This window comes from Euprymna scolopes, chromosome 6 (genome assembly GCF_053919585.1).
Source record: "Euprymna scolopes isolate OS-2025 chromosome 6, ASM5391958v1, whole genome shotgun sequence".
NCBI classification, from domain to species: Eukaryota; Metazoa; Mollusca; class Cephalopoda; order Sepiida; family Sepiolidae; genus Euprymna; species Euprymna scolopes.
Window position 1 is genome coordinate 87,891,407 of NC_136487.1, and position 11,311 is coordinate 87,902,717.

At 30.4% G+C, this 11,311-nt stretch overlaps 1 protein-coding gene across 11 annotated transcripts in view; it reads left to right on the plus strand.

Annotated features, from left to right (window-relative positions):
• LOC145277764 (uncharacterized) overlaps positions 1-10,201 on the plus strand; it is a 513,076-nt gene extending 502,875 nt beyond the window's left edge. For 10 of the 11 annotated variants that reach the window (XM_080129496.1, XM_080129499.1, XM_080129500.1 and 7 more), the window contains 2 exons: positions 3,123-3,332; positions 9,818-10,201. In XM_080129496.1, coding sequence (XP_079985622.1) covers positions 3,123-3,332; positions 9,818-10,057 — 450 coding nt within the window. In that variant the 3' untranslated portion in view covers positions 10,058-10,201. The remainder of the gene's footprint in view (positions 1-3,122; positions 3,333-9,817) is intronic. The other variant, XM_080129506.1, reaches the window with a different exon arrangement.
• Positions 10,202-11,311: the final 1,110 nt, after the last annotated feature.

Genomic DNA, 11,311 nt, shown 5'->3' on the forward strand with positions numbered 1-11,311 from the left:
TCAAAATGCTCAATATATGAGTAGAGTATTGGTATGAATTGAAAAATTTAAATTTTTCAAAATCAATGCAAATTGATAAGAAATGACTATTTATTGTTTGATACAAATGAAAATTTCCTTAGTCTATAGAGTGTCAAAAAAAATTGGAAGAAAATTTTCATTTGTATCCTTTCTAGCAAGCAATAGGTGTTGTAATTTCTAGTCTCTTCTGCATTTAATCCATCGTCAGGGATAATTAGCTGAACTGATTATAGGATATTTATGAAAGTGTGTTTTTGTTTTTAGTAAGTCACATGTTATTAGATATATTAATTATTCATGTCACTTTTAAAGATAAGAAAATTAGAAAAGATTAAAACCAATATATATATATATATATATATATATATATATATATATATATATATATATATATATATACCCTAATCACATCTGAAGTACAGAGGTGGCCAACTGAAACCTAGACTGGAACAGCTAAAACAGGTATGGAACGGATGGCTGCCCAACCTCTTGTGCGCTTTTGGTATTCCTCACTGGAACCGGGAACGGTTGAGTATGCTGAAGATTATACTGTCGATCAACGAAGGTGGACTGCCTTATCGTTAGATGCAGTAAACTCATTTGGAGCTGGCTTAACCCACCTGGGTAAATTCTGCTTTACAGTTACAGTTGAAATGTACACTAATATATATATATATATATATATATATATATATATATATATATATATATATATATATATATATAATGGTTACTTCATTTAATCACATAAATTAATATATGAAGATATAATATTATGCATAAATTTTCAGTATTTACTTCAACAGTGCTCAATACATAGGTAGAGCTAGGTAGTAAGTTATGAAAATATATATGGCAATTAAGCTACACAGAATATTCCACGTTTCATTCTTGTGAGAATTCGTCAGGCTTATGCCTGACAAATTCTCACGAGAAGAAAGTGTAATGAATTCTCACAAGAATGAAACGCGGAATATTCTGTGTAGCTTAATTGCCATATATATTTTCATAACTTATATATATAAATTTTTTTTTTTTTAATATTGATATTCATATTAAAAAAACCTTTTTTGTGTTTATTTAAAAAGAAAATACAATTTTGTTATATATGGGTTGTGGAATTGCATTCATCTGCAAAAGATCTAGCAAATTAGCATGTTCTTTTAAACATAAATTTCTCTCTCTCTTTTGTTTTCATTTAAATTGCTGCTGTCTATGTTGCTATATTTGTCCATTCATGTTTTATCAGCTCTTTATTTTCATCCACTTCTCTCCTTGTCCCATCTTCAGTCTTATCTCTCTATTCCTCTTTCGAATTTTAAGGCTCTCCCCTTCTCCAGTTATCTTTTCCTCTCATCAATTTCTTTTTCTTTGGAATGGAAAAGTTTTTTTTTTTTTTTTTTTTTTTTTGTCGCAGAAAGGTGCTAGCCTGTTCTATCTTTACACAAAGTAAAACTAGTGTTTTCTTAAGTGTTAAAATTTTTTTTTTTGTAACTGTGTCCTCTGTATACGTATCTGAAAAGAATCGCTATTTTTATGAAATTGAATGGAAGTAAAATTCTCAGCAATAATCCAGAGTTAACTGTCCTGATTTTCGATTAATTGGAGGAAAATCAAATGACGGATAAAGAAAATATTAGTATCATTGTTAACACCAGCATTTGCACATAATTTATCAATATAAAGTAAAAGGAATAAATTAACTATTTAAATTTCATTCTTTTCTCGGAAATTATTCATGAAATGTGTTTGAGTTAGTTCGGAATTAGTGTTTTCCTTATTGTCGTTTTTGTTGTTCTTTCTTTTGCAAGCTATGCCGAAAAGTATAAAATTATTTTCTAAGAGAATTTAGTTGTGTGTGGATTATATTACAAAAGATGTGTAAGGAAATCAGTAAAAAATTAAAAATAAAAAAAATACGAAAAAAAAATGAACTCGCTTTAAGAGAAACGCATTCATAATTATTATGTTCATCACATATCATTAGAACATCATTATGGCCGAATGATTATGGAGTGCTTATGTTATTGAAAAAACTCAAGTCTGTATTCGAGCGGAAATCATATCACACACAAATATTGCTGTACAAAAAAGTGTAATGGAAAATTTTAATTTTTTATTAGGTCAGTAAAAAAAAAAAAATCTCGATCTGAGGATGCACACAGAGAAATGTGCGAAATTCTTTTCACAATTCAAAAAATTACCTAAGATTCACGAACATACTAGCCGGCTATATTTATTATGAAAAGGAAAATTAAGCACACTAAAATATATTTGGGTTAATAACATAATAGAGGAAAAATAGGCTAGTCTGAATCAAGCAACAATTTATCAGGGGGATTTGAGTCTGACTGAAAATCTGATGGATATTTTTATAGATAATAATAATAATTTAATGAACAAATGCTGAAAATTTTATCAAAGCTGGATAATTCTTTTATTTTTGATGATTAAAAATGTTAACATTTTTGTTGTTTTCTAAAGATTAGTATTAAATATTCTCCTTGTTTCACTGATTGAGCATGGGACTATGAACGTATTGCACCAGCACGGATTCTAAGAAGTTTCTGTTTTTTTATTTTTCTTTAATCAAATGTCATCTCATCTATCTAAAAAAAGAACATAAATGCATATACTATGTTTACCTAAATTACTGTATTGAATGACATGATTATTACTCATCAATTTTTAAAGTATTTTTCAATTAAATGTTTATTAATTGGATGTTTAGTTCTAACTGTTTAACTATTTGATCCATTTGATTGGTATCATTTATGATTGTGAAAAAAAAAACATGGTTTTCTTTAATCAGTAATTTCAAATAATCAAACGTTGTTCAGATTTATTACAATAAATGATCATCTTTCATTCGTTCTTCATCTTCAACTATCCTCTAAGGCTTACCGGAAACGATTTTTACTTCTCAATTAATCTTGTGACAAGTTTCCTTAAAATTTATCCTGTTACTATATTTCTCGAATATTTACCATAAAATAAAGTCAGTAAATTCCTTCTCCAAAATACTCAGTCGATGAAAGAGAAGAGCATGAACTCCATCGTAGCCCAATCCACTAATTGTCTCTTACTGCTAACCCCTACAGGAAGAGGAGAGCAACTTAAATCCAACTCCAACGCAAATATCACACATCCTGACTCCGACTCCAGTCGAAGTCCAATCAACTGCAGCTAAGTCGAGTGAGATTGATGATATAAATCTAAATGATCCTGAATTAGCTGCCGCAGCTGTGAAAATCCAAGCCAGTTTCCGTGGACATATTACCAGGAAGGATCGGAAGAAGACCGAAGATGTGGTACTGTGTAAAGCTACTCAACAACTTCTCTCCTGCCTTCATGCTGCTAATCTAACATGACTGCCATCTTCTTTTTTCTTTCATCTCTGCACAATTTTCGGTTGTCTGTCTTCTTTGCGTCCTTCACCTTTTGCTTTTCATTCTCTGTAATATTTCCTTTAAAGCACTTTTCCGCTACAAACAAAGGACTCATGCTTTAAAGATATTTCCAGTTTGTAGATATTTAAGCAATATTCAATTAAGTTTGTATGAAATTATTAATTTTCGATTTTCAACAATCATTTCTTTAATTCCCCTTATTTCTTATATATATATATATATATATATATATATATATATATATATATATATATATAATTTATTTGTTTTTATTAAATTGCTGCTATGTTGCTCCATTTGTCCAATGACATTTTATCAGCTCTTTATTTCCATTGTCATTGTCATCATCATTATCATTCTTAACTAGACAATGTCTGTAGTATTTGGATTATTCAGATTACTGTTCTCATCTTGTCTGTCATATTCAAAAAATTTCAAAATCATATGTGCCTCTTTTCCAACTTCAAAACTTTCTAATCGACCTTGAGAATGTTTATATTGCATTTGGAGTTTGCGTTGAATTCTCAACTTAACTCTTTATAAACGTTTTAAAATTTGGAACTACAAAGAGTTTAACTAAAAATTTCAACACCAGTTCCTGCTATTCGGCATGAAGTTCCAAAAAAAGTGCACTTGGAGAAAGTCAAAATTAATATCAGTCGTAATAACAGTATAACAAGCAAATGAGAATAATACGAATTATCAATCCTCATCTCAAAAACTCTGGAAAAAAAACAAAAACAGGATTTTTCTACCAGCTTCTTTAGTTCGGTTTGTAACGATATGAGCAGGGATAACTTAGGGAGAAAATCCCTGCGCAGAATCAGAGATTCTACAAAATTGGCAGTACATTCTTGTAACATATTAAAAAATATCAGACCTGAGATGTTACAGCCTATATGACGCATATGAAGCACACAGACGGCAAAAATCACAGAACTACAACAATCAAAAGTTTATATAGATAAAATGCTTTTATTACACAATAGGATTCAATATCCCCAAGAAAATCTTCATGCAATACCCAACGAGCCAAAGAGGGGTCAAACACAGAAAGTCAGTAAATAAAATAATCGTTCTTTTATATATATATATATATATATATATATATATATATATATATATATATATATATATATATATATATATATATCATGGGAAATAATTACATGAGTCCAAACATAAATATAAGAAACATATTTAAACATAAGTGTCCTAAGAAATTAACTCGGCTGTTCAGTGGGGATGAAAAGAGTCTGGGTGAGGGATGGAAATAATAAACACAAAATACTTAGCTAATGCAAACATGCAGTATCTGAATAAAATAGAATATCCAAAAGAAATATTAATTCCATTTCCAAAGTTTTCCCAAACTCGGTATACAATGACACAATTCAGTATAATCAAATCTTTAGTTCTACGTCCCTCTCATCGATACTGTAGTGCCCCAATCAGTAATTTCGTTGAATCCCTCTTGATGAATAACTTCTTGTGATGTAGTAGAAGATCAGTTCTTTTACATTCCATGCACGAGAGTAACATCCTTTGCATCTCTGTGTGATACAACAAGAAGTCAGTAAATCCTAATCCGTCCCCCTTTCAGAGAAGATAACGCTTCGAGGAGTGGCCGTCCTAGATTAGTATTAGTAGTAGTATGCCTACATCAGTCAGGATCGACCATGGGTGATGCATTCTTCACTTAGTTCTCCTGTTTGTTTACTCGGCTGGAGCAGCGCTACTTGTGGCTTACAAGACCAATGTCAGAGTGACAATCTCTGTCACAAAGTGGCGAAGCTGAGTGTCTTCTCCAGTTGTAGGCTGTAGGTTTGTTGACTGAGTGTTGTTGGGTGTTACCTGAGCGGTGTGATATGGAGGAAAGCCTATTATCCACTTAGCACGTACCCCCTCTCTACGTCCCTGATGGACTGAAAGGAACAAAAAGGTTGTTACACTTTGGCACCTATGCCGTTGCAGTTGGTAGAACAAAGTTGTAGGCAATGCCAAATTAATTTCTTTTTTAAAGAAAATCGCTCCAAAATCACTTGATGTAAGGAGCTAAAAAAATATCACTTTCAAGTCCATCACTAGCCAATGATAAGCGTTTTACGAATAGACTCCCACCCAGAAAAGAGCTGATTTTTAATCAATGCCTTTACCCGTTACATCACGAGTCAATATTAAGTAAGACTTCTACCCACACTCATCATGAGTGAAAGTATAAAAACAATCCACCCCATAGTTTAAATAAAAGGTCCAATTTGAAAATCCGTATAGGTTTCTGAGTTTGATGTAACATTCACAAGTTCGAAAAATGCACCTGAAGAAGATCTAAGGCTACATCACCTGAAACGTTTTGAAAATATCAACCAACATAAGAACAGTAGTCCGGATAATTCAAATTATCAATCCTCATCTCAAAAATTTCGGAACAATTTCTTTGTTTTTCGTGTCGTTTGTTGAAAGTCGTCATCAATAGCAGACACGAGACAGGTCCAATTTTGATTTGAGCGTCTGTTTATTATTATTCTTTTAATTTACTGTCGTAATTTTCTTGACAAGAAATGAACACTTAACTTTTTTTCTTTTTTTTTCAATTGCTAATGTCTGTTTACACTTGCCAAGAATTCTGTTTTCGTTTTTTTCTTTACAAATTTATTTATGCATTTTTTTGTCTTCATTCCTTTTAAAGGTTTTTACTATCGTTATATATATTTTATCCCTGTATAATTTTGTTTTCTGTTTCGGCACTGTTCAGTATTTATTTTTGCCTGCGTGGATATTCATTTTGGATGTATAACATTCTTACAATAGCACTATTCTTTAAAAAAAAAACAAATGGAAATTTTGAGGATTGAATGCATGGATGATCAATATGTTTTTTTTTAAGATGTGAAGACAAACCAGATTCTGATATTCAAACATTTCAAACAATTACTTATTCTTTTTTTTATTTCAACACTAGTTGTACATATCCGGCACTGCTCTGGAGTCTTTATAATTTTTTTTTATTTCATTCTTTTTAAATTATGCTGTTTTTTTTTACCAAAATATTATTATTATTATTATTATTATTATTATTATTATTATTATTATTATTATTATTATTATTATTTTTTATTTATTATTTTTTTTTAAATAGGATTTCTTTAGTTAAATTATTATGTTATCGTTTGATCATTAAATTATTAGATGAACCAAATTGTTATGAAACTATAACTAATTTAATTATATTAGTTTTGCTTTCTCCGTTGAGTGTAAATAACTTCCAAAACTTTGAAACTGTTATGAGCATAAGAATTTTAAATACTTCTAAGAAAAGCTACTGTCTGGGGAAAACTTTGTTCAATATTAAGTTGAAAAAAATATTTACGATGAATATGCATTTTTAGAAATAAACTGATGCAAAGTAAAATATATTCCCATTAATTGAATAATGGGCAGGAGAAACGAAAAATGGAATAGTTCGAATCAAGTACGAATATTTCAGACGGATTGTTATTTGAAAATCCCACAAGATAACTTGTTAGAAAGTTGCTAAACTGTATTCATTCCAATACTAAGTTTCTGTTCTGTTTTAACTGAATCGCCTCTTATATAAAAAATTGTGTTCAATTGTATTTTTGTTGAATCTTCATATTTTTTATTCCTGTTTTTTTTTGTTTGTTTTTTGCTAAAACGTTGAATATTTATATTTTAAAGTTTATTTATTAATTCTCTTTTTGTTGAATTATTTTTTAAATAATTTTGAAGATGTTTTGTTTGTGTAGGAATCGTTTTTTTTTTTTTTTTTTGGTTAATGGAAATTGATTCAGATTGTTTCTTTTGAAATCGATGAATTTCGAGCTTGTAAATTTCAGCTTTTAAATTTGACTCCCTTCAACAGCTGTTTATGCTACGAAATAGGATTAGATTTTAAGTTTCTTGTATTATGACATTGTTGTTTGTGTATTATTGTTTTGTTTTTGTTTTTTGCTACAGCAATAAATGTGTGTGCCTTTTTAGTTATAAAGTCAACCAAAAGGATTTTTTTCATTTCAAAGTTTTCCAGTTATCAACAAAAATGGTATCCGTTGACAAAGTACAAGGATATAAGTGAATCTTTATTTTTTACTATTTCTTCATTCTTTAAACCGGAAGTAATATCATACGTGAAATAAGGTATTGCTAAATGAAGAGTCATTTGGTTTTGATTTCGCTATAAAATCCTGGCTTTTTAAAAAATATTTCTTTCATACAATTTGAAAAATCTTTCATGATTTTTACAGATTATATTGGAAAAGTATTTTTAGACATTAAAGCTAATTTTACTAACACAAACCATCTTTCTTTTTCGAACAATATTTGGTCAGTACACATTACTAACGCTGAATAATCAAAATAACCGAAATGCACGGTGGTGGATTTAATTTCGAAATGAAATTATTTTGCAAACTTTGTTTTTATTTCCCGCTACTATATTTTTATTTCAGTTACTATTCAATTAGTAGTAAATAATAAAACTAATAATTCAATATTAAGTTGATACGAGAAACATGTGCACCCATGCAGTTGTTTCATAATTTTATTAATTTTGTTTTTAATGTGAGATACTGTATTATTATTTTCACAATCTGTCAACTCTGCAGCCAACACAAACCATGAAAGCCATAAACAAGAAATCCTGAACTCGAGTTTCACCCTCCTGCTCTCTGACATATCCGAACTCAGGATTTGAAACCTGAGTCATGTGCATACGAGGTGAGTACTCTACTACCTGAGCCATCACATCGTATACAAAAAAGTCTATTAACTAACACACATACAATGCAAACTCAACAAGGGCTGTAGTCATCCAAATACTGAGAACCTGGGCCGATGTCTTGCAGATAGGCTTTTCTTTTCTTGTAAAACTCGAGTCTATAGCTTCCGGTATGTGGCTTTCATGGTTTGTGTTTGCTATGGCGTTGACTAATTATGGAAATAATTTTTTTAATGAAGAGATTAAATTATACATATTTCTGTATATGAATCAGTTCCAAAAGTAAAAAATGTACTCACACACACACACACACACACACACATGCACACACATATAAAATATGAATATGTAATGCATACACATACATGTATTTATGTATGCATAATGTTAAACTACATACTTGTTTATGTATTTTTGTTAACAATGACTTCTTACATCCTCCTCCCGTCTGCTCTCTCTTTATATATATATATAATCTCCCTGGATGAAAACGCAGATCTGTATTCACGCATTCAGATCAGATAGCACTAGCTAACCGGTATAAGTGTTACCACATTAGATGATGACCAAAGAGCTTGAAAATTTGTTCAGAATGTCTACTAAGCCCCTCATATGCTTTAAAGAAGATTGTTGCGATATTTCAGTATGCTGCAATTTTATAGTTTGCTTGCAAGTATATATCACATTGCATCGCTGTTTTATTTTGTTTTTGTTTGTTTTTTTACATATTTTTCTATGCCAGGTGTAGCAGGGCTACCCGTCGTTGCCTGGGGTTATGAATGAGAAAAATTTTGTTTTTAAATACCTCTTCCCTTTCTCTCTAATTCATGCAAATCTTCTGCAATTATTTTAATATACAGTAGAACCCCGGGATACGGCATTAAAAATTAGTAACAAAATACAGTACAGTATATAATACACATGCATATAATCAAATAACATTATAACACAACACCGTAAGGTGAGGCAAATACTGTAACCAGGAACCGGAAAAACATCATATTTCATATCGTTACCTGAAAAAAACGTATCCTAGGGCCACCGTATATCGGGGTTCTACTGTAATAAAAAGAAAGTAAAAGAAAAAGTAATCAATAACCGTTGTACTTAGTTTCAGTGTTGATTTTCAAACAACTACCACTAATAATGAAAGAAACGATACCCCACCACCTCCACACCCTGATATGGTTACTGGTTACCAAAACGAATTAATATGAGCCTATTTTTTTTATCATAACTAGCTTGGGGGTTATACTAAATCAGAATATATAGACATTTGTAAGTATATCTTTGGTGAACTCTGAGATTAAGCAAGACACACAAACGCACGATTTTGCTTTATATAATAAACTAGCAGGGCTATCCAGCGATGCCCGGGGATATATATAAAAAAAAAAAAACTAAATAGATGATGTTGAATCGTGTGCAATTGATGATGGCATGTTTAAAATGCAAATGTTTTTCTTTAAAATTTGTTTTGTTTTAGGGTTTTCAATTATATTTATGACAGTAAATCTTTTCAAATATTGAAGTAATACATTTTTCCTTCTTTTTTTATCTTTTACATCCACCCTTTTCCCACCTCTACTCTCTCTCTACCTTTCTCTCTCTATATATATATCTTTATCCCAATTCCCCCAACCTACAGGAACCACCAAGTGAGGAAGCCGCCATGTCTCAAAAATCCAATGACGGTGTCGCAACCTGTGATGACGCTACCACTGGTGACCAGGGGCAGAAGGATGACAAGTCTATCAACTATAAGGATCCACAGGTGCACCTTGCTGCCGCTAAAATCCAAGCTGGCTTTAAAGGCTATCAGACTCGCAAGAGCCTAAAGAAGCAAGCGGGGAATTCAGAGGAAGCTGAAAAGGACAGTGGATCCTAAGCAGTTGGAAAAAAATTGCAGACAAACTTGATGGAAGAAGCCTCTGTTTTTTTTTCTGCAAAACTGATATAAACATTTACTGTTATGATATAATTATTCCTATTGATAAAAAAAACAAAATAAATAACTCTGGTCTTATTCTTATTGGCTGTCTTCCTCTTCATAGCAAGGGAAGTCTTTTTGGCAACCCTCTCCCCTGGTTTCCTTTTTATTTTTGTTTCCTATTTATTTCCATCTTTTTATTTTTTTTCAGAAATATCATTGTTTTTACTTTCTTTGATTTTTATCTTTCTCTCTTTTTTTTTAAAAACATCTTCCCTTTCTATGTATTTTTTTTCTTTTTGAATTTAAATATTTATTGTTTTCCTAATTTTGTTGTTGTTGAATGTGTTTATCTGTTTTATTTGTATTGTTAACAAGAAAAAAAATAAGTCTCCAAACATGAAGCACAATTCCCCCTCCCTCTTTCCACCCCCACCCCCGTACAAACTGAAGAGGCAAGTTTGTTTGTTTTTATTAATCATTATTACATTCACCTTTTGACAGTTGTTGTTATCAATGTTGGACTTGTTACTTATGGGCAAATTGAGCAATGCCTACTAATTGGGAAAATTTTTAACTGACACATTGACATTTAAAAGTTTACTTATGTATACATAAATATATGAGAAGACCCTCCTTCTTCATATATCTGTGTGCATACACATTTATTAATTTTATATAATTTACATATAATCAACTTCTCTTCTGTAACTGCAAAAAAAATGTTTTCTCTTTCTTTCTCACACACACATATATATGATATAACAGTCAGCCGGATTTTTAAAGTAAGACCCAAATAGCAATTTAATTAATAAACTATATATATATATATATATATATGTATGTATGTATGTATGTATGTATATTACAGATACAGAAGATTAAAACAACATCGATACCTTCGGTTTTAAATCCAAACAAAGGAGACCTATACTTTAATTAATCTCCTTTACTGGACTCTCGTGATTCTGTTTATGTCTATGGAGATGTAGGCAGAGTCTATTGAGAGTTTAATAAAGGAGATCAGTTATGGGTTTCCTTTGTTTAGATTTAAAACCAACGGTACCTGTTTGTTTTGATTTTTAAATAAAATATTACGTTTTTATTTTTCTTAATAATTGAGCAGTCTGATTGGGTTTTCTCACACTAACTTTATATATATATATATATATATATATATATATATATATATATATATATATATATATATAT